This window comes from Camelina sativa, chromosome 19, assembly GCF_000633955.1.
Source record: "Camelina sativa cultivar DH55 chromosome 19, Cs, whole genome shotgun sequence".
In the NCBI taxonomy this organism is placed as follows: domain Eukaryota; kingdom Viridiplantae; phylum Streptophyta; class Magnoliopsida; order Brassicales; family Brassicaceae; genus Camelina; species Camelina sativa.
In genome coordinates this window covers 9,758,589-9,782,060 of record NC_025703.1, presented here as the reverse complement: position 1 = coordinate 9,782,060, position 23,472 = coordinate 9,758,589, and the positions used below count along the sequence as shown (strand labels likewise).

The window sequence follows — 23,472 nt, the reverse complement described above, 5'->3', positions numbered from 1 at the left end:
GACTTGTGACTAACTCCGTTTTCCCTGGCAACAGGGTTCAATACTAACGTTTGGATGACCTTTTCTTAATTTTGTTTCCTTGCCTTTTCATATTTTGCCGTTATTGTGCTGGTTTTGCTACACGTTAGCCATGATATTATTTTTTGCTTCCACACCGTAACTAATAATCACCCACCTGCAGCAAGAAAGATATAAAAAAGTTTGGATGGGTGAGATGAGAGATATTTTATAGCTAAAAATGATAAAGAGATCTGGTATACGAAAGTCAAAGCTATACCTTTTAGTTGTTACAAAAATACTGAATGAAAACAATGTAATGCAAATCTCAATCATGTAATTTACTACTAATTTAATTACAAAAGTAGAAATATAAGTTATCACGTGGACTCTATTGATCCTTCCAAATCCAGATTTTAAATCTTCATAAGTCACATACAGTAGTTGTCTTACGAAAACAAATCAGTTTCTAAATACAAAAACTATACATTCATTAATATTATATACTTTCTCCGTTTCAAAATATAGGATGTTTTAACTAAAGCACGCAGATTAAAAAGTCTTTACTTTTAATAAGTTCAACCAACCAGAAACAATACTGCATAATATAAAATACTAAACTAATCTAAAAGTTGCATAGAAACTTGAAAACATCCTATATTATGAAACAAAAAACTTCTCTAAAACATCTTATATTTTTAAACGGAGAGAGTATATATATATATGTATCTCTTTCAATCAGTAAATCTTCTACATGATCAAATATTCAAGTAATGCTGACTCTATTGCTAAGAATAGCCTCGAGGTGTTTGTAAACGCTACTCCGCTCTCGTTTCTAATAAAATTTCGTTATGACCAAATATTCAAGTAAGCATCTGAATAATAAACAAAAGATTGAGATTGGAAGTAGTACTACTCTTATACTTTCATCATGTTCACCAATCCTCGTTGGTTTTCATTCATTTTCCCGTGATGCATCTTGGTAGCTTAGGAAACAAATATCCAATACACATAATTTGTTAGCTTGAATTATATCTCCCTGTCACAAAGAAATCAAGCAATGCTTAGATTTTTCTATTTGAAATAAGATCTAAACCGAAGAAAAAATAGTGTGCTTCTAAACTACACAAGTATGTAAACACACAAATATCATATTTTTAGTACCAGATTTCAAAGATTCACAAACCAGAAATTATTATCAATAGATAACCATGTGATATGACAACCGGGAACAACATCTTCAACTTGAGCATGTACAACCAGAGAGAGAATCAATATGCCATAAAGAGAGAAAATGAATTTGAGTAAAGAGTACTCATAAACCTAGATCAACTTATTTGCTAACTTTGGCAAATATGAAAAACACGAAATAAAACGGCAAAGAAGAAGCTGAGTTGATTGGGAGTTATATAGGAGACAAAACGGTTTAAAATCGTTACATGTTTCATCTTGAACGTGGTGGTAAGTGGTGTGACCAAATCTAGGGATTTATTGTTTTTGCAGTTTTTAGAAAATATAGATTTTAAAAAGGTTACCTCTCCTGGTACCTGATATACTCAAATTTACCCTAGATCTACTCTCTCAAATTAAGAGATCAATTGTAGTACTTAAGGATCAAATCCACAGAAACTGTAGATTCACACAATAAATTTAATAATCTTTTAATTATGCTAAACCAAAATATTAATTTAAAAGCAATGCAAAAACAGAATTCAAAAGTATTGTAAATTCAGAAATTAAAAACGCTAGGCCTAGGGAAATTCTCAGGAAATCATGGAAAATCAGATCAATTAATTAAACAAACAGGATTCAACAATTAAGCACAGTTCTTGAACTCTAAACACAATTGTAAAATAAATCAGTTCTCACTCCAAATATTATCTAAGTTTTAAAACCCGAAAATCCAAATCTCTTTGCAAAATTCAAGTTTAAAAACCAGCAATAAAATCAAGTTAAGATAAGTTCACAAAATCACTAATTCAAATCTCTTTGCAAGAAGTAATTTTGCTCACCAAAGGTTTTTGTCAGGAAAATCAATTATATTCTCATATCAATCAATAATCCTAAGATCTAAATCCAGATGACTAATCAAAAATCTAGCATTAAGAACAACCTATGGTGAAGAACAAGAAAGATAATGAATCCAAAATAAACAGATCTAATAATCCATGAAATCCCTAATGAGAAACCCTAAACCTAACAAGCAGATCTACTCAGACATAATCAATGAAACACAAATCATATTCTGAATAAATTGCATTAAGAGATTAAAGGAAGTAGAAAAGGAGTTCTGAATCTTCTCTGGAAGGAGTCTTGATTCTTTTCTCCAAAAGCTCTCTAAAAATCTCTCAGGGTTATCTCTCAAAAGTTGCAGGGAAAAATAAAGCTTAGGTCTAAACAATGACCATAAAAATCCTATAAATATTCCTAAAACACGGCCAGAGACTAATGATGCAAATATGGAAACTTTGGGGTAGCTTTGTAAATCTTCAAAACTTGTGGAAAAACTTCCGATTTGTCTTGTGGCTCTGCATCGATCGACACTATGGCTGCATCGATCGATGCTTACTCTTGAACTGGTCTCCCAACTTCGCAGCTTCAGCCTCAATGCTTGATTATACTCCAAATCCTCCTATTTAGCTCCATTATGCTCTCATCCATGCTAAATCCTATAGAGACTCAAAAGACTCTAAAAATACCAAAAAGACTCTATAAGTAAGACTTATATCATGACTAAAAACACCTAAAAACCATGATATATCAGTACCCTATCAAGCTTTTCCAAGTTTGTGTCTCCATGTTTGATTTATGCTTTAGTTGCTTTATCCTTCAAGTGTGCTGTTCGGGAATGTCCGAATATGCTTCATCTCCTTGTATCTTTCTAATTCTAATATAAGTTTGGGTGAACAAAAAAAAAAGTATACCTAATTTTCCGTTATGATCTCATCGCAATATTTTTGATTCTGGCGGCAGAACGACGTTGCCATCCACGTTGGTTTCGGATTCGCATGACCTGCCAAATCATCTTTGTCGTCGTTGCTAAATAGGTGGGACAAAGATCGAAAAAGAGTAACAGAGAAGAAAAGAAACTATGGGCCTTATAAATTACGAAGTCCAGTGTTATTATCTTTATAACCAGTTTTTTTGTTTCTCTCATTTTTGCACACGATCTCAACATTACTTTATAATTGTTTTTTATAATTTAAAATATAAAATAGAAATCCTATGTGGCAGAATCTCATTGGTCAGTGATTTGTGCTTTATAGAATAAAAGATTGGGTTTTGGTTACACTAACATTTTCAATAAAAGAAGCAGCTTGCACTCATCATTTGAATAAAATCGCAACATGTTATGTATGTAAATGATATTTAAATGGTTTGACCCGACTATTTAATACTAAGTTGTTGACAAAAAAAAAATAGTTTTTAATAAGCTTATTTGAGATTTGAGAAATTAAATTCATACTAACTTTTTTTTTTCTTTTTTCTTTTGAAAATGAACAAAGTGGCTCATGAAATTCTACAATATCTCATCATCCTCGCTATTTTGACTGTGATTTCTTGTGCATTCCGTTTTTATATTGCATGTTGTGAAAACAGCAATAATGATCATCATACTCATCATGGTGCTACTTTACATGGCACAGAAACTTCGAGAATAAACTCTTCCGTTTCCCGATCAATTCCCATCGTACTTTTCAAGTTTAATTCTCGTAACTTTAACGATAACGTCGAATGCGTCGTTTGTCTTTCCGAATTCATAGATGGAGATGAAACAAGGGTTTTGCCTCGATGTAATCATTGTTTTCATGCTGAATGTATAGACGCATGGTTTCAGTCGAACTCTACTTGTCCTGTTTGCAGAAATAAGATTGAAGAAATCCAAAATAACGAACCTCCTCTAAATACAAACACTGCTTTCGACGAGATGTATGTGGAAGATATGACTGCTGTTATGATAGACGTGCCCGCCGAATTTGATATGGTAAGAGAATCCGAACTAACTGAGGCTTCTGTTTTAAATTAGTAATGCGGGAGTCTTAATTACAGCCCATGTAAAAAAAAAGTTCATGCTATTTTCCGACAAAAATAAAATAAAATAAAGTGCTTAAAAATTTTCATTTTTTTTTGTCTGTAAGCTATACTCCCTCTATCTCACATAGATTAATGTTTTAGAGAATATTTTTTGTCTCTAAAAAATTGATTTTCTACATTAAAAAACTAAAATGATCTTTTTACTTTATATTTTATTCCAATTGTCATGATATTTAGTGGGTTATATTTTCCCTTTCTACTATAAAATAATTATAAATTAGTTTAAAAATAAAAAAGCTTAACTTTTTCTTAATATATGTGAAATTATTGAAACATCAATCTATGTAAAATAGAGGGAGTAATATTTTGGCTCCTGTTCTACTACTACCAAGACAATTCAATAAAGAAGATGATGAGTAATTGCGTTATGCAAGCCTTTGCATATACATTTTCATTTTATTTACAAAAAAAAATAAAATTATGAAAGCCAACTATATATTCCAAAGAACACTAAAATACTAATTTAGTGTTGATTTAAATGTGGATACTCATTCTCTCGACTTTTAAATGTTGGTAAAATAAACTACAATAAATGATAGCAGCACAAATTTCAATTAATACTGTCACAAAGCTAGTATGTAGTTTTCGTTTGTATATAGTAAATACAACATATAAAATAAATAATTTGCGGAATACACAGCTGTACTGACTGTATTTATTTTGCTGGTACGTAACGTACAAGTACAACAAACAAGCTGACTCTTTCTTCACAGTTCACAGTACAAAACGGTTAAATAAAGTAAATATGGAAAATTTTATTTTCTTTTTACCCAATCCTTATCCTTGTAATAACTTTGATAGTTTTTAGATTTTAAAAACCACAGGAAGATTAAAAAATGTAGTAAGTGGCAAAAAACTGCGGTGAAATCAGAGCCGTCCGATCTAAAAAAACAACACGGCTTAAGCACGAAAATGGGCCCCACGTTTCGGCCACTTCCCCCAAGAATGACCCATAGTTTTCATTCAGCCTTTACATTTGATTTCACTACCCTCTCTCTCCGCCTCCCTTTAAGACCAAATCTTTCTCTCTCTCCGCCATTTGCATAGAGCTCAACGAGCTCACTTTCTTCACGCACTTCTTGGAACAAAAGAAGGTATTCAGTCTATTGAGAGAGAGAGAGAGAGAGACAAGAACAAGAAGAAGAAGAAGAAGAAGAAGAATAAAGAATCTTGAAGTTTTTGTATCCAACAACTCAAAAGATCAGATCGGATCGGGTTTCTTTTTTTTTTCAAGAACATTTTTAATCAAGATGCAGACGACCAACGGCTCAGATTCAACGTTGGCAACTTCCGGATCCACGCAACAAACCACCACTCCTCCACCACCACAGCAGTGGCAACAACAACAACAACCGCATCAGCAACAACAGCAACAGTGGATGGCGGCTGCGGCGGCCATGCAGTATCCCGGAGCTGCTATGATGATGATGCAGCAACAACAGATGATGATGTATCCTCACCAATACGTTCCTTATAACCAAGGTCCTTATCAGCAGCAGCAACACCACCATCCTCAGCTTCACCAATACGGCTCTTATCAACAGCATCATCATCAACACAAGCCTCTTGACCGTGGATCTGGTGACGATGTCAAGACTCTTTGGATCGGTGATCTTCTTCATTGGATGGACGAGACTTATCTCCATTCTTGCTTCTCCCACACTGGCGAGGTATTTTTCTTGTTTCTCAGCTTATCCCTTCTATTCGTACTCTGTTTTTGATTTGCAAATCTTTGACATGTTCTTGTGTTTTGATTCATTTGTCAAGCCAACTCGTAATTTTTAAAAGTACTTAATTGGATTAGATTAGATCCAATGGATTATTGAATATGCGTAGAAACAAATAGGGTAATGGAAAACAGCATTGACCTGAAAAGGACAGGACAAGTTCTGTTTTCGTTAGGCAAAAAAAAGTACTCTCTTGTACCTTGCCACGTTTAGTTAAAACTTTTCTGGTAAGACAAAAATAAAAAGCACCTTATACGTAAAGTACGTAAAGAAAGAGAATAATTGCATAAGATTTTTTCACTTTACATGAACTGACTAACTTATGTACAATTATACATACATACATATTGATCTGTTTTGTTCTTTCTCTTCTCTGATGTTTCTTGTTTGGGCAGGTTTCTTCTGTGAAAGTTATACGTAACAAGCTCACTTCTCAGTCAGAAGGGTATGGCTTTGTTGAGTTTCTTTCACGTGCTGTAGCTGAAGAAGTTCTTCAGAACTATAGTGGTTCGTTGATGCCAAACTCGGAGCAGCCCTTCCGTTTGAACTGGGCATCTTTCAGTACTGCTGAAAAAAGAGCAGTAGAAAGTGGTCCGGATCTATCTGTATTTGTTGGAGACTTGTCTCCTGATGTGACTGACGATTTATTGCATGAGACCTTTTCTACTAGATACCCTTCTGTCAAAGGCGCTAAAGTTGTGATTGATTCCAACAGCGGACGGTCCAAAGGTTACGGTTTTGTTAGGTTTGGTGATGAAAATGAGAGATCAAGAGCTTTGACAGAAATGAACGGAGCTTTCTGTTCTAACAGGCAAATGCGCGTTGGCGTTGCAACTCCCAAAAGGGCTGTTGCTAATCAGCAACAACATTCTTCACAAGGTAGGTGTTATTGGATACTGAGATTTTCATTTCTTGTTTGGTTTCTTTTCATAGGACTTTAAAGTTATTAAGTTAATGAGTCTATAGTTGCACTGAACAAAGATTTTTGAAATAGAAAGTTTTATGTTTTTATCGGAATAGCTCTGATACTGGCTGGTGGACATGGAGCAAATGGTTACATGGCTCATGGCTCGCAGTCTGATGGCGAATCAACTAACTCAACAGTGAGTTGTCATATGTCAGCATTATTCAAGCTCTATATATGTTTTTGCTGCTCATTTTTTTTAAGGTTTATTCTAAGTGTAGATATTCGTTGGGGGCATTGACCCTGATGTTACTGATGAAGACCTCAGACAACCTTTCTCCCAGTTTGGGGAAGTTGTTTCAGTGAAGATCCCAGTAGGCAAAGGATGTGGATTTGTCCAATTTGCTGACAGGTGCGGTCCTCATCTAGTTTGTAGTGCTGGCTTTTCAGCAAAATGCTTGAGCAACCAGTTAGGTGCTTATATATCTAGTAGTGAAATAAAGCGACTCTGCCTTGGTTTTGACAGGAAGAGTGCTGAAGATGCCATCGAGAGTTTGAACGGGACAGTCATCGGCAAGAACACTGTCAGACTCTCTTGGGGACGAACCCCAAACAAACAGGTAAAATTTAACTTTGGAGTTGATGCATTCTATCAGTAGAATACTCTTATTTTTGCTAGGGTCAGACTTTGTGAATAGCGTTATAGGCATGTTGTTATAAAAAGGAATGTCAGTAGTTGACAATAGCTGGTGGAATCTCAGCACCTTCCCTTCCTTTTTCTCTTGTGACTTAGGCAAGTGGGAGAATATCTAATACATGTCTCCACGTCCAACTTGTGTCACCAACCCTGAACATGGTCATATGTCGACATGGTTTTGTTTGTCCCCAATTTTGTCTAGGACATAAAAAATGGTTCTCCCATCAAGTGCTCTTTGTTTTTTTCCAACTTGTCTTGAACTAAACAAAACTAGAATCTTATCTAACCATGACCAACTAAATATTTCTCTATAATTTTGTTAATGTGTTCAAACTTGTAGCAGTGGAGAGGAGGAGACTCAGGACAGCAGTGGAATGGAGGATACTCACGAGGACAAGGTTACAACAATGGAGGAGGATATGCTAACCACCACGAATCCAACACCTATCATGGTGAGACTTGAGAGACTGATCATCACCAATGGTGGCTTCTCAGTGGTTTAAAAGCTCTGATTCAGATATCAAAAGCTACTAAACTTGTAGTCGAAAGAAGAATTTTGTTAGATGGATTTGATTTTGATAGACTTGTTGTTTGGGGAGGATTCAAAAATTTTGGTTACTGGTTTGTCTCTCAGACTAATATAATGGGTGTGTGCCTTTCTTGGATCAGTTGAGTTCCCTCTTTAAATTCTTTTATCTTTACAAATTGCTCCGCAAAACCTATATAAATTAAAAAGAGACCCCAAAAGTTTAAAAACATCTTTTAAACCCCTATTAATTTTTAAAAGTTAACTATAAGCCCCTCTCTCTCTATCTCCCTTCTTCTTCCTCGAGTCCTACTCTCATCAAACTCTCCGGAGAGGAAAGAAAAAAAAAATAAAGAGGAGAGTGAAAGATGGAAGAAGCTTTCATGGCGATGCTCTCACACCTTCTCCATCTCCAAAACTCATTAGACCCTACAAGCACTATCTTCTCTTCCGCCTCCACATCTTCGCCGTCTTCAACCACACCTTCATCTCTCCTCTCATCTTCCTCCGCCGCGCCGTTACTCTTCTTCACTCTCGCATCTCTCCTCTCCTTCCTCGCCGTCAACAGATCTTCAACAGATTCCTCATCTTCCTCCGCTTCTCCTTCCCCTTCCCCTCCTCCGCCTCTCCCCGACGGCGATTACTCCGTCGCTGCCTTCCGTGCCCTATCCACCGACCACATCTGGTCCATCGATGCGCCTCTCCGTGACGCTCGCTGGCGCTCTTTGTACGGTCTCTCCTACCCAGTCTTCACCACCGTCGTCGACAAGCTCAAGCCCTTCATCACAGCTTCGAATCTCTCTCTCCCAGCCGATTACGCCGTCGCGATGGTTCTCTCTCGTCTCGCTCATGGCTGCTCAGCGAAAACCCTAGCTTCTCGCTACGCTCTGGATCCATACCTCATCTCCAAGATCACAAACATGGTCACGCGTCTCTTAGCCACCAAGCTTTACCCGGAATTCATCAAGATCCCAGTCGGGAAACGCAGATTGATCGAAACGACTCAGGGATTCGAAGAACTCACGTCTCTCCCCAACATCTGCGGCGCCATTGATAGCACTCCCGTGAAGCTAAGACGCCGCACGAAACTAAACCCTAAAAACATTTACGGTTGCAAGTACGGATACGACGCCGTTTTGCTTCAGGTCGTTGCTGATCACAAGAAGATCTTTTGGGACGTGTGTGTGAAAGCTCCAGGTGGGGAAGACGACTCTTCGCATTTCAGAGATAGTCTTCTTTACAAGAGGCTTACTTCAGGAGACATTGTTTGGGAGAAAGTGATCAATATCAGAGGTCACCATGTGAGACCCTACATTGTTGGAGATTGGTGTTACCCTCTTCTCTCATTCCTCATGACTCCTTTTTCACCCAATGGCTCTGGTTCGCCGCCGGAGAATCTCTTCGACGGAATGCTGATGAAAGGGAGGTCAGTGGTGGTGGAAGCCATTGGATTGCTCAAGGCTAGATGGAAGATTCTTCAGAGTTTGAATGTTGGAGTGAACCATGCTCCTCAGACTATTGTGGCTTGTTGTGTGTTGCATAATTTATGTCAGATTGCTAGAGAACCTGAGCCGGAGACTTGGAAAGATCCAGATGAAATTGGAACGCCTGCAAGAGTTTTGGAGAGTGAGAGGCAGTTTTACTATTATGGAGAGAGCTTGAGGCAAGCATTGGCTGATGATTTGCATCAGAGGCTCTCCTCAAGGTAAAAGATCTTGGTCAACAATTGGAACTTTCGACCTTGTTATATCATGTATGAAGCAAGTGTTTAGATAGCATTGTAGATTCAAATTCTCTTAAGAATAGAGTTGTTTTAGGTTCAAGTATGAGGATTTATAAATGTTAAAAAGCTGTTTCTGTTGCTGAACCATCCCAAGACTCTGTTTTCTGACTTATAAATGTTCTGTGACACATTGAGAATTAAATGTACGACTTTTATTGATATGGATTAAGGAATCTTGAGAAGTAAGTTTTTTTTGGGATTTAGAAAGTTTAGAAAACTAATTCTTTTGCTGATCCCAACGGTCAGTTTTGTGGCTTAGAAAAAGGTTTATGATATGTTCTGTAACTGATTGAGAATGGAATGTAACTTTAGTGGAATGGAACCTATCTTAAAGTTTAGATTCTAAACTGTGAAACCTTTTTCCGGTTTGAAAATATGGAGACAAGTCAAACAAAAAGAGAAAGGAATGTTCTTAACCTCTGTCTTCCGTGATTTGGAAGTACATCACTACTGGATTATCGTCTTATTACAACTTTCCAGGCCTGTTGGATTTTTTTGATACTCTTTTCTATGTTTGGAACTTTGCATTCTTTTTTTAACACTATAAACATAGGAATGGGGTCTTGAAAACAATTCCAATGTCCGATTCCACTCCAAGAATCAGTTAAGTTCTTGAAATCCATCCGCAAGTTGTTTGTTCTTCCTCTCTTGAATCCATTATAACATCAAGTTACTTTTTTCACCGTGGTTTTGCTAATGCTTGTCGAGTTGAGACACCGTGCAACAGTTTGACAAAACCCAAGAAGCTCAGCTTCCCATCAGTGTGTCTTATCCAGTCATGTAGAATGGTATGGACCGGCATCGATGATCCAACACCAAGTTCCTACAATGCATTTGTGTTCCCTTTAGTAATTTAGCTGAAAATATTGTGAAACAAAAGTCTTTAAGTGAAGAAGAAAAACTTACAGAAGCTAGTTCTTCGATGACGATAACTCGGTTTCCATTCATCTCAAAGAGCTCATAAGCATGACGAATGCTCTGCTCCCAACAATCAAGAGACTCATGCTGATGAACGCTAATAGAAGCTGCACAAAACTCTTCGAAATCCATCCCTTTGTATTGAAGTCCATTTAACTGTCATTTCCCAAAAACCAAGCCTTTTGTTACCAACCTTGTATTGTCTCTTAAACAGATTAAGCAAAAGGGCAAGAAGAACAGAAACGGAATAATACCAACGCAAGAAAGACCGGGATCCGTGATTCCTTCATTGCATCTGTTGCATTTGTAGCAAGTGCCTGTTCAACAGAAAATGAATCTAGCTTTGAGCTGTCTGTTCCCTACCAGAGAGAGAGAGACAGAGACAGAAACAGAGAGGGGAGAGAAGGCGCAAACCAATCTGATATTATCCAAAGTAATGAGGCTATTTTTATTGGGTGCTAAGAGTGCAAACTGCGCTTTCAGATAAAGAAGTTCATCGGTAATTAATGTCTTGGATAGAGCCTGGAGAGGGTAAAAGAGTTAGGATCAACAATAAAATGTGGAGAGCTAACTAGATACAAAGGCATCAAAACTTAAACACATCCTTTACTGTTCATAGGAAACAGTATGTAAAAGGTTACAAGAAAAATGTACCATCAAAGCAGCTTTGCGCAAAGAAGAAGATTTCAAGTATGCTTTCATCTGCTTGAAGATCAGAATATCAAACGGGATCTCTATTTTCTTATAACCCGCGATCCAAGGATGCACTGTAAAAACCGTACAGTAAATTCAAGTGGTTAATCAGACAGCTAGAAACAGAAGATAACCAAAGAAAGATGTGGAGATTTTAGAGTTTACTGACTCAAAGCTTGAGAGGCTGTCATTCTTTTCCGAGGGTCTTTGTACAATAATCTTTTAACAAAATCTTTAGCCTCAAAGGATAATGAAGGCCAAGGAGGTTCATCAAAACTAGGATCAGCTTTTAGAACTGCCCTGAAAATTCCTGATTCAGTTCTTGCCCAAAAAGGACGGCTTCCACATAGGAGAATGTATGCTATTACTCCTATGCTCCATACATCAGCTTCCGTGGTGTAAGATCTATGTAGAACTTCAGGGGCTACGTAATATGCACTTCCCACTATATCATTTAGTCTTTCATCTGGTCTGACAAAGTCTGATAAGCCAAAATCTATGACTTTCAACTGAGAGTTTTCTTCCTTGGAAGTGTACAAGAAGTTCTGACATATGAACGTTTTTCAAAATTTGAGATTGGTATTATACTAAGAGAAGATCTTTCATTCGGGTTTTGAAGGGGAAAAAAAACAAATACGAAAGTGTGGTTCACCTCTGGCTTTAGATCTCTATGAACAACACCTTGGAGATGACAGAAAGCTACAACGTTAAGGATCTGTATAAGCACTGCTTTTGCATCATCTTCAGTGTATTTACCTCCCCTATAAGAGAAGATGAATACGAAATAGTTAGACAGGTAATAGAACCATCTTCAAGAAGAATCTCTGACCATAGAGTTAACAAATTTTCTAGCAATCTTTAATAGCAGACCTTGCTAGTATCCTGTCAAGAAGTTCACCACCTCCACATAACCTGAAAGTTGGAAGAAAATAATTGTTTATTCAGCCAAGTCAAGAAAATAGGAATCTGATAGCTCCCCTAGTAAGATAAGATTCTAACATCACACAGGGATATATAAGCACATGATATGTGGCGTGGAAACAAGTTGTCTTACTCCATAACGATGTAGACGTTGGCATTGTCCTCGAATGCATCATAGAATTGTACTAAATTTTGATGTCCAGATAAAGCCCGCAGTATTTTAACTTCTCTTCTCACATCCTCTATAGATATTGCAGATGTCATCTGCCAAACCAAAACTGATGAGCAACAGTCTCTATTATAGATTAAGCTAACACTAAACCCCATCTGTATACTACATAGATGTGTACGCGAATCCAGATTCCAACTAACTCGACTGCAAAGCTAACATGCTTAGTCATCAAATACGGACCATAGAAAATTTCATTTGCTAGATTGACAATAAGCACAAGTGTCCATGCTTCCAATTTATTGACTAATTTAAAACGTTTTGAAAAAAATTCACAGAAAAGTCAGCAAAGCTAATATCTACAAGTATTGAAAACTTGGCTATTGAAAACCATGGATAAAACATTAGTCTCATTAAAAACTTCAACATCATCCGAGTTTATTCTATTAATTTCTAAACGTCAAAGTCCACATACGCTATTAATTTTTCAAAAAGATGGCTTAAACAAGAGAAAGGTAATTGATCAAATTACAGGTTCATCATGAAGCAAAAATAAGGAGACTATTATGGTTTGCTCTTCTACTTAGAAACAGTTCAACATCTCTACTAACCAAATCAGACAAGAAACACACAAGGTCTTCAATTACAAAAATTTAGCTATCACTTAAGGCCAATTGAAGCACAAAACTTGAGAATTTCAGAAAAGTGAAGTTGTTGTAAAAAATGACCTTAGATTTTGGGATGACTTTAACAGCAACTTCCTGATCCTTGAGCTCTCCTTTCTTGAACTTAGCAGAGCAAGTGTAACCAAAATGCCCTCGACCAATCTCTTCTCCTAGCTCAATCCTACTCTGTAACTCCTTGGAAAAACCAAATCTTTTGTCCAGCCCAACCTCCTCCCTCTCCTCCTCCTCCATCTGATGCCTCGCCGTAGGCAGAGCAGCCTCCTTCTTCTCCTTCCTCCGCCGCAGAACATCCCGTNAGTGAGCTGTAGAAGAGAGAGAAGCCACATGGCAGAATCTGCGGGGGTATGAATGAAGTTGCTTTGCTTCCATCTGATATGAAGAGAAGAGAAAAGGTTAACAAAGATTAGATGTGGATTGGTTGAAATTAGTTTTGCCTTTTGCCACGTCTTTCNACCTCCGCCGTCGCGGCTCTTGTTACGGCGGTGCCGGGCGGGACTAGGCGTGTAGAAAGGGAAAAAAGGAGAGACCTTTACGGCGGGAGAGGAACGAACAGGGGATTTGCCGGGACGGGCAGGGGTAGAATCGTCATTTTGAAGAACAAGGTCTTTGGGTGCGTAAGGATTAGGTTTGACGGAGGAGGAGGGCTTAGAAGTACAGCCTCCCATACTCTTCCTTCTTCTTCTTTTTTTTTTTCCGGTTTCAAAGATTAAAATTTTTTTTAAAAAAAAAGACAACAGGAAGAGAAGAAGAAGAATTGGGAGTTGTGTCTGGACGGACTTAAAGAGAATCACAGCAATGACATTGAAACGCTCTTGTCTGGTTTGGTTTCAATAAGTTAGAGAGAGAGAGAGAGAGAGAGAGAGAGAGAAGCCACATGGCAGAATCTGCGGGGGTATGATGAAGTTGCTTTGCTTCCATCTGATATGAAGAGAAGAGAAAGGTTTTAAAAAAAAAAATTAGATGTGGATTGGTTGAAATTAGTTTTGCCTTTTGCCACGTCTTTCTATTTATGTTTACACATATGTTTGTTCTTTCTCTAAGCAATATACTATTACATTATTTTTTTTATTTTATTTTTTCATGTATCATCATTTCTTGTTTTTTTTGTCTTTTTTTTTTTTTCTTGTCTCTTTGTTGCTGATATTGTCTTTTTCTGTTTTGATAAGAGAATATATTAAAAAAAAACAAATATATATTTTAAATTGGTGAATGGTGAAGATCTCGTTTAGGTGAAAAAAAAATACGTTATTGTTAAGAAATAAAAACGTTTGAAAAATGTATTTATGGACGTTATCATTTCAAAGATGGGGAATTAAAGATCAACTTTTTTAGCTCTCAATCTTGTGATAAGCTTAGATACTACAAACTATCATCAATCCTTGTATTAGGTATACATGCAATTATATTTTCTGTAGTGGAAACAAAGGTCACCGAGGACGACGCTAAATTAAAATTATTACTAATTAACTAGTTAAGTAAACTATAGATAGAATACAAATTACTTCGCTCTGAAAATCAGGATTACGTTTACACACTCCATCAATTTTGATTGGACGTACCTGCTTGTTCTTGAATAATGCATCGCTTATGTTGTAACCTAACCACTTTCGTTGTATTCGGACAGTGCGCATATCAATTTCAATTATTTTAATAGATTTCATCGTTTTCAATATACTTGATCCACATCTCTAAGTTTTTTTTTTCCCTTTTCTCACTGACCTTGATTTGATAATCTCTCTGGAATATTTTACAAGATCCGTAGAAATTAGTATAATTATATTATAACTTCCATCTACCAATCAGTATAGTACGTATACGTATAGACAATAATTATGAAGTTGGTTACTAGTATAGCAATATAGCATGTTTTGGTTTCATGAAAATACTAATTAATATACATGGGCATGGCCATCAATTTCCACCCTTAGAAGGCTGTATTAATTTGGCAGTAAAATTAGGTTCTGTTTCAATTAAAGATTACAGAATTAATACTAATTAATATTATGATACTTTATTAGTTTGTGTGACAACTATATGTTATGAAATTCAAATTACTAGACAACCTTGGCGTAAAAAAACCATTGAGCTTTTTAGGTGCTATTTCAATACTCTTATTTATCTTTTCAGTTATATATATTTTAGAGAAAAAAAATTGATTAGTTTTCAACCAATCTTTCAGTTACTTATCCAGTCCATTCATCTAAATCAAAACAAAGAGTTGAGAGATACACAAGTAGGGTTGCAATTCTTGTGCTATAAACCCTTCATTATTCAGAATAGTAATCTCACAAAAATAAAATATATTAAACATACAAAAGAAAAAGGAAATTGCTCAAGTTAGAGAATTGAAAAGAATGAAAGAAGGTATATAAAACGAACACTCAAAAAAATGTCACCATGCCTTCATCATATAGTTCATTCACTATCTTCTCCCAAAGTCATATGCCTTGCTTCTGTGAACTCATGTTAGAAAAACCAACCCATATATGTATTATTTGGTTAATTAACTCTCTAAAACTTTTACCTCTATTATAGTAAATGAATAATAAACTGTAGTCGTTGTGGTGGTGAATAATTTAGAGATTGTTAGGTGAGAGTGAGATGGAGGAAGGTTTGCCACGTCCCATGGTGAAGCCTCTGGTTCCATCAGGCATTCTTGGTCCTTTTGTTGCTGTTTTAGGAGACGAAGATTCGTGTGAGCTTAGGCTCGGTGTCCCGAGGCTGACTCCGAGCCCAATCCCGAAGCTACGTCCTCCTCCTCCTACTGCGTAGCTTCTTGGGGATCGTCCTCGTCCTTTTCCTCTCCCTTTACCCCACAGTCCACCAACATTGTTGTCATCACCCTAACGTGCACAGCAAGATAATTTAGTTTGTATATATATATATTAAAAAAAAAAGATTTCGTGGGGATTAAGAAACAGTACTTACGTCGTTATCAAGCTGTGATTCGGTTAAATGGTGACGCGGAGAGTCTTCTCCTGATTCATAAGAAGGGAGTTCATCATCGATGAGGATCCCATCGAAGTTTCTTCGGTTCTTGAGCACCGATTTGGGCTGTACATAGCACACAAATTAATTATTCTCAGAGCGTTTCAAGAGAAATATGTGACTTAATTAAGAAGAAGAGTTACGTACCGAGCATCTGAGAAGCAGCCTCACGCGAAGCCCTTTCCTCCAGTCTCTTTCATCGTTCAGCTTCTCCACCTAGTATGATCACGTTTGCTATATATCTCAGAAACTAGTATACAGAGATTTGGATGAAAAGAGACAGTTGTAAGTAAAGATTTACTCACAGCTTTATCAGCGATAACAGTGTTGTCATACTCGATAAGGGCGTGAATCTTTGGAGTAAAACAAGAAGAATATATATGTTAAGCTCTTTAAGTACATGTGGTAATTAGAAACAGAATCCATGGTATATACTTACTTTGTTGCTCATCAAGAAATCGCCTTTTGGACGGGAGGAGTTGGATTCTGGAGGATGACAGATACGAATGGCTTTGACGCTGAAACAAATTGAATCTAGAGTTGTTGTTTATTGATTTAAAGAAGCAAAGTTTAAAATGAAAGTAAAAAAGGCCTTCTTACTTTCCAATAACTCCAAAGATCTTCTCAAGGTTTTGGTAAGAATGATCATCTGGCAAATTCTCTGCAACGACAGTCCGACCCTGCAGAACAACAATACAAGAACTTGATGTATAGTTGATTACAAATATGATGAAGCCCTTTCATGAGATATTCAAAGGGAGATTTACCTGCAGTTCCTCTCTGTCTCTATCAGTGAATGTACTTGTACGCTTAACTTTCTTGCCGTCTTCACTCACAACCTTCATTTTATTCACAAAGATCTCTTAGTAATATACTTGGAAACTAGAGATTATATAAAGAAAGAAGAAGCTTACAAGCTTTGAAGAGGAGCGTAGAGCAAGTGAAACTAGGTGGTGGTTACTCGTTAATGCCTTGATCTTCTTGGTCGAAGCGATATAGGATATGGGCACTGCGTTTTAAACCATATATATGAATGAATGGAAAACAGATCTTCACATAAAAGATACTTATATAGATAGTTAACAGAAAACAATTAATGCTTACCATAACCTTCAATGTCTTTGCTTATGTGCTTTGAAATGGACTCGTTTGCTAGGAGACTCATGTCCGTAAACTGGTACTCAACCTATATAAGTGGTTTCTTGTGATTCAAGATAGGTTTTTCTATTGTATTATCATGAAAAGGCTTAACCAGAGTTGGTTTGTTGATAAACCGGAAAAATTCATCTTATTCGATTCATCGTTATGTGCAATTACACCAACTAACTAACAGAATTAAAAATCATATGATCATAAATAATTTGTAAATATGATCTCATGACGTACGTAAAAAGTAAACAGAGGAAATAAAATAAAGAAGTGAAAAAAACCTGTTTAACGATCTTAAGCCGGAGATCATCGGAAAGTAGATTCTTGGACGAAGAAGACGAGTTCTGATTAACCGGAAACTGAACAGCCGGATTCGGAATGTAAAACGCAGCAGCCGGATCATGAACATGTTGATGCTGAGCTGTAGGATCTCCTCCTCCCACGTAGATCCAATCCGACGACTGAGCACCAACGCCTGTCCCTCCTGCGCCGCCGCATCCTCCAATGCAACAAGGGTAAAAGTAACCAGAGATCGGAGAAACCTGCGGTGCTGGTGCGGTGGTATGTGATCGCGGTACAAATTCAGGTGCTTGAGCGTTGAATTTGAACGACGTCGCCTGAGCGCCGGAAGATCCGCCTCCCCCGTCTAATAGTTTCTTCTCCGTCGTCTCCTTCGTGACGGACGCTACCTCTTCCCGCTGCATCTGCGCCATATTACTCTCACTACTCTACAAAAAAGTCTCTTAACAAAAATAATTTTTTTTGGTTTTTTTTGTTGTTTGATATATATTTTTTTTGAGTTAAGTTTTTTTTTTTTCAATCTAAACAAAATATGAATAGTGATGTTGTTTCTACCTTTTTCTATTAATTTGATTTGATTTCTTCTTCTCGGAATTTTCTCACTCTCCTAATTATTTTCGAAACATGGAAAAAACTTTTGAAGCCTTAGTTTTTTCGCGCAAATTATGGTTTTTTAACGAGAAAAATAAGCTTCCATGTTTGACTGTGTATTTAACCTTTTTTTTTTTCCCTCAAATTTTTAATTTTTTTTTTAATAGCAAATTTTTTTTTTTTTTTTTTTTTTTTTTTTTTTTTGGTGGGGGAGTATAAAGATAAAGTATTTGATAAATCATATTTTCATCGACTAAACTTTGTTTATTTGAAAACTAGGTACAAAGCATTATACTGTCGAAGTGTCGACCATCCAATTAGAGGTGACATAATCTTATAGCGTGAAAAACGTTTTATGGCGACTTTTGGCCCGGGCTATATCATCCGCTCGATATAAGTCTAAAATTCTAGTCGTATAACTTCATAACAAACTCTATTGCTTTTTTTCCGACATATGGTCCAAGTTTTTGACAAACTGTCCAAACTAGTATAAAAGATTCATATATCTTTCTTTTGTTATGAACCTATATTTATTTGCACAACTTTAGTTATATTTATTCCATTAATTTCTAACATCCCCCTCATGCATTTTTCTATTTCTTCGACTAAAAGTTTTAGGCAAAATGGAGTATAGTTTTCTGTTGAACCGGATTGTACGTAAGTCGCTGAGTTTCGAATCACAATTTAACAAGACAAAAGCCAAGAGCATTTTTATTTTTTGTCGGAATAAAACCGAACTGAAACAAAAGATCAGATAACACAGATATTAGATCATATAGCCGTATAAGTCAATAATAATCGAAGCAAAAAAAAAAAAAAAAAAAAAAAAAAAAANTTTTAAAAGCATTTCCACCATTAACAAAACCAAGCATCTCTCTCTCTCTAAACCTTTTTTTGTGTTCGGAATGATGAATCTCATGCACAAACGCGCGAGTATCATCCCATGAGAATAATTAAAAGAAATCTTCAAAAGCCAACTAAAAGGATAAAACCAAACTAGAACGGACGTTTTGCTCATTCTCGTTTCCCTAATCCCTGTTGAGGTAAGATTTGTTGCCCAAATTGTAGTTGCGGTAACATTTGTTGCCCATTTTGTAGTTGCGGTAACATTTGTTGCCCATATTATAGTTGCGGTATGCTTTGTATGCTTTGTTGCGGTAATCCTCCATGCAATTGTCCCATATGGTTAACAAAGCTTTGTTGCCTTAATTGTTGCTGCATCAATCTTTCTGGTGGTGTTGCAAGAAGTTGTAACCCAGTGTTAGTAGCTAGGTTAAGACTTGGATTCTGAAAGACCCTTATAATCTCTTCCGGCAATACATCTACATTGGTAATCCCTGTTTCATTCAGTATATCCTTGATATTTTTTGTAACTCTATCATGTTCCACATCGAGACTGTAGATGGCTACATATATTTCAACAAATAAAGAAACAAAAACAGATCAATAAAATGATCTAAAATTTGTAACTAAAAAACAAGAAAACTGATACAATATGATCTATATATATATACATTAGACGAAAGCAAATTAAATTATATTTTTTTGATAACTCAGGAGTGATCCTAAAGGCTTCCTAGGCCCAAAGACTAATCTCTTGGGGCCAGGGGAAACCATGTTAAATTTCGAACCCCCGTGGCCAATGCTACTCGAACCTCCGTGGACAATGCTAATTAAATTATATTACCATCATCTAAGAACTGTTTGCAGATAGGGAGGTCGGGATCCTTGAGCTTACTCTTCTCTTCCTTGAGAGAATCAATAAATAGTCGGATTAGGGATGTCAGTTGGGCTTGGAGACGATGGGCTGTCCATGTCCAAATTTATTTGGACTGATCATGGTCATGACCAAATTTGAAGCGGTTAAATGGACCCAAAACCAATTTAGCCCGCTAATAAATGGTCCGAACTCATCTAGACATGGGCTGTCCAATAATCTTTAAAAATTAGGGTTTCTAAATTTGGGGAAATTTTTTTTCTTCATTTCGTTGCTTCTCTCTCTCCCCTCTTTCTCTCTCTCGATTTCGTCGATTCTAAGTTTGAATCAGATCTTGTCCTTGGTTACTTCTGATCCAAAGTTGAATCTCTCTACTTCGCGAGCTTTTGAATAATTTGGAAGTAAATTTTGTTATTTTCTTCTAGTTAATTTTTTGTGTATTTCAAAAGTTTCGATTTTTTTTGTGCTTGTGTATAGGATTATTGCATTTACTATGAACTTATGAATATTATGTATGAATTTATGAATGTTATGATGAATTTATAATTGTTACGATAAATTTATCATAATTGAATTCATGAATTATGTGGACTATTTGGACAACCCAATTAGTCACAGTCTTATTTGGTTTGGACTTATTTGGACATGGTTCTATTTGGGTTTAATGTCCATAAAATATATGTGTCCATTTGGACATCCCTCGGTCGGATTTTAACACATTTCCCTGAAAGTGTCCGGGTTTTCTCAATGTCTTCCATGAACGACTTCACTGGATCACTCGTCGGTACCACAAGAGTCATATTAGAATATGTATTGGACGAAAACGTTAAGTGAAAATTTGTATTGCAAGATAATTTTTTTAAATGATCCAATATCTACATATATATATTTGTATCATCTGGCGGATCAGTGAAGGATGAGACTAAATCAGTGCAGTGACATATTATTGTGCGTGCATCATTCAGATCTTGCAAATGTGTTCTCCTTTATATATGTACCTTCCCAAATCAGTTTCACGACCTGCCCTGGGTAATTCTGACACCCTAGTAAAAGCATATATATTCAAATTGCACCTACCAGATATAGTTAACAAGATATCTTCATGTTCCGATATGGTTAACAGATTCGTTGTATCGTGGCTTTGTAAACTCTAGATTAACACATAATGTACGTTTGTTTTGTCGGCAAAAAAAAAAGAGAAAAATTTTCAAACCCAAAATGAAGAGAAACCAAAAAATAATACTTAAGAGTCTCCCAAAAGGTATTATCCCTCACTCAAATTTATTCATAACAAAAGATTCCTAAATCAATAGTGATGATCTCACAGCGCGGAGAAAGCTTAGTGAATGTACTAAGTTCCTTGAAGATATCTGAAACTTTCTTTGCTCTAGATGAAGCTTTCTTTGCCCTAGCATAAACTTTCATTGCTTCAGAAGACTCTTTGAAACGCAGAATGAGTTTCTTGAGAACTACTGAATTCTCAAGAAAATACCTCACAAGTGTCTTCACGGGTTCTTCCACCATAACATCTTTTAATTTGATCTCAACACACTCCAGATTCAATACCATACACTGGGGTACACCATTAAGTTTGATTTCCCTTGTAACAACAATAAGGTCCTGCAAACGGACAAGCACAGTATACAATATATATCAATAGTGTACTCTTTAACTTACTAACCAAATCGCAGACTCAATCAGAGGCTTACCAATATGAGATTTTTCAGGTTTGGGAAGCTCTCTAGAAAGGCTGGAAATAGTTCTAACATGTTACTATAAATTGCAGCTTGCAAACGAGTCACGTTATCAAATTTGCGAATCCGTCCCAGTTTGGAATAATGAAAGAGGACCTGCAAGAAGAAAAAAATAAATATACATATTGTTAGAGGATACACATTAATTTCGATTGTTTAGAATATAAAAAATTACCTTTAGAGTAGACTCAGAGATGATCATATGTCTTACACTAGAGATACCATTGAGAAAATCGCGGATAGCATTTCTCCTCTCTCTATACGAAGTGCTTCCACGGTCAACATGAAAGTCACTACCGATCTCGATCATGGAAAGAGAGGTCAGATTCTTCAGCACAATCCTATCAGATTGATCATCACTGAAGTACATATACTTGAGTTGTGGAGCATCAATCTCAAAGGCAAAAACAGTATCAGTGTAATTAGTATCAAACGAGAAAATAAAGCTTTTAAGAGTCTGAGACTTCACACGCAGAGACGACACATTTTTCTGGCGCTCATGATAATCGTAAGGCAAAGCCAAGGCAAACTCTTCAAGAACAGGACAACCAGAGATGAGCTTCTCCATGAACAGAGGATCTTCATCATCGTACGAAACGTCAGCAAGATGCAAGATCTTGAGACAAGGCAGAGAAACACCAACCGCGGGATCCAAATCCGACAACCCTACGTTCGCTAGCTTTAAAGACACCAACGTGTCGCTGTTGTAAATCTTGTCAGTCAAGTAATCTCGGCTAGAACGTTCCATAAGAGACTCAACTTCTAGATGTTGCACTCCGCGCTCAACCACTGTTTCGATCCAATTCACAAAATCCTCTCTGTAGTCACTGGTTTCGTCGTACTGTACCTTGAACTTTTGAACTCGTGAGCCGTTGTTGTGGTTGAAGTCCAGGTAAGTGTCGATGTAGCACTTAGCTCCCGGAGGGGATTCGCCATAGGAAGGGTAGTCATCGGGAAACAGTTCGAGCCCTGGGACACTTAGCCATAGTGATTCCCATCTCTTCGATAAAACGCTTGTTCTTACTGACTCGTTGGTCGCAAGGAACGAGAGGATATGCGTCAGCAAAGAATCTGGCAGGTTGCTGATTCTATCGCTACTCATGACGATAAACGAAAACCCTAATTTTTCATTAAAAACAATGACATCAAAAGTCTAGAATGAATCAAGCTAGGGTAAAAGACGGTTACATTACATGAACGTAGAAATAAAGAACTCACCGTTGCTTTAACTTGTTTAATTTTCTGGCCGGAGATTTTTTTTGTTTTGGTTTACGGAGGAGTAAAATGATAACTGATGATGAGCACTAAAGCCACTAATGGAATAGTGGGTAAATATATTTACTTCCAAAACGAATCCTTTTCTCTAAAAATCCGGAAATCCTCAGTACACTCAATTTTGAAAATACCAAATTTTGAAATGTAGAAACCGTATCTTAATTTGATATGGTTACTTATTTTGATTACGGGTTTGATTCAAAAAAAATTATTAAAAAAAAAAATAGTCGGTTTGGAAGTTTGGAATCCAAATCGCTGTGATTGAGGAGAGCAGGACTCTGTTTTGACGTTAGCTTAAATTTTTTTTGAAGAATAGCCCACGTATGTAGCGCTCTCTCTGCCTTTGGCTATTTCTACCATAAAGCCCCTAAAGGTTTATAGTTATTGTCATTGAAGAGTGAACCATTGTTATTTGGTTTGGTAGAATCATGTTTAAAGATACATGTTTCGTTAATTATATTCCGCTAATGGTCACTACACGACAGGACAATTTTGAAACATGAACTAAACTTTCATTTTGAAATAGAAAATGATTTTTGTCAGTGTATATACCAAAAGGGTAAATATTAGAAACAAACTCAA

At 36.6% G+C, this 23,472-nt stretch overlaps 5 protein-coding genes across 7 annotated transcripts; 2 read left to right on the top strand and 3 right to left on the bottom strand.

Annotated features, from left to right (window-relative positions):
- On the top strand, nucleotides 5,058-8,109 carry LOC104765776 (polyadenylate-binding protein RBP47B). 2 transcript variants are annotated; one of them, XM_010489538.2, is made up of 6 exons: nucleotides 5,058-5,762; nucleotides 6,215-6,698; nucleotides 6,840-6,922; nucleotides 7,005-7,135; nucleotides 7,250-7,343; nucleotides 7,764-8,109. In XM_010489538.2, the coding sequence occupies exons 1-6, from the start codon at nucleotides 5,343-5,345 to the stop codon at nucleotides 7,881-7,883; spliced, it is 1,332 nt and encodes a 443-aa protein (XP_010487840.1). In that variant the 5' UTR covers nucleotides 5,058-5,342; the 3' UTR covers nucleotides 7,884-8,109. The 2 variants fall into 2 exon arrangements, with proteins under 2 accessions (XP_010487840.1, XP_010487839.1); XM_010489537.2 differs by having other exon boundaries at nucleotides 7,761-8,109.
- On the top strand, nucleotides 8,237-9,890 carry LOC104765775 (putative nuclease HARBI1). The gene has a single exon (XM_010489536.2). It carries the CDS (start codon nucleotides 8,315-8,317, stop codon nucleotides 9,653-9,655), a length of 1,341 nt encoding a protein of 446 aa, XP_010487838.1. The 5' UTR covers nucleotides 8,237-8,314; the 3' UTR covers nucleotides 9,656-9,890.
- Nucleotides 10,116-14,042, bottom strand: LOC104765774 (CDPK-related kinase 2). 2 transcript variants are annotated; one of them, XM_019241328.1, is made up of 11 exons: nucleotides 13,526-14,042; nucleotides 13,159-13,469; nucleotides 12,395-12,525; nucleotides 12,211-12,252; nucleotides 11,993-12,101; nucleotides 11,510-11,885; nucleotides 11,302-11,414; nucleotides 11,062-11,169; nucleotides 10,902-10,964; nucleotides 10,636-10,803; nucleotides 10,116-10,552 (listed from the first exon to the last, which is right to left on the bottom strand). In XM_019241328.1, exons 1-11 carry the CDS (start codon nucleotides 13,779-13,781, stop codon nucleotides 10,409-10,411), a joined length of 1,821 nt encoding a protein of 606 aa, XP_019096873.1. In that variant the 5' UTR covers nucleotides 13,782-14,042; the 3' UTR covers nucleotides 10,116-10,408. The 2 variants fall into 2 exon arrangements, with proteins under 2 accessions (XP_019096873.1, XP_019096872.1); XM_019241327.1 differs by having other exon boundaries at nucleotides 13,159-13,534.
- Nucleotides 15,309-18,146, bottom strand: LOC104765773 (la-related protein 6C). Its single transcript, XM_010489533.1, has 10 exons — nucleotides 17,535-18,146; nucleotides 17,209-17,290; nucleotides 17,019-17,113; nucleotides 16,872-16,943; nucleotides 16,705-16,784; nucleotides 16,544-16,622; nucleotides 16,410-16,457; nucleotides 16,252-16,320; nucleotides 16,045-16,170; nucleotides 15,309-15,959 (listed from the first exon to the last, which is right to left on the bottom strand). The coding sequence occupies exons 1-10, from the start codon at nucleotides 17,964-17,966 to the stop codon at nucleotides 15,693-15,695; spliced, it is 1,350 nt and encodes a 449-aa protein (XP_010487835.1). The 5' UTR covers nucleotides 17,967-18,146; the 3' UTR covers nucleotides 15,309-15,692.
- LOC104767633 (F-box/FBD/LRR-repeat protein At2g26030) lies at nucleotides 21,143-22,198 on the bottom strand. Its single transcript, XM_019240862.1, has 3 exons — nucleotides 21,791-22,198; nucleotides 21,571-21,711; nucleotides 21,143-21,481 (listed from the first exon to the last, which is right to left on the bottom strand). The coding sequence occupies exons 1-3, from the start codon at nucleotides 22,181-22,183 to the stop codon at nucleotides 21,143-21,145; spliced, it is 873 nt and encodes a 290-aa protein (XP_019096407.1). The 5' UTR covers nucleotides 22,184-22,198.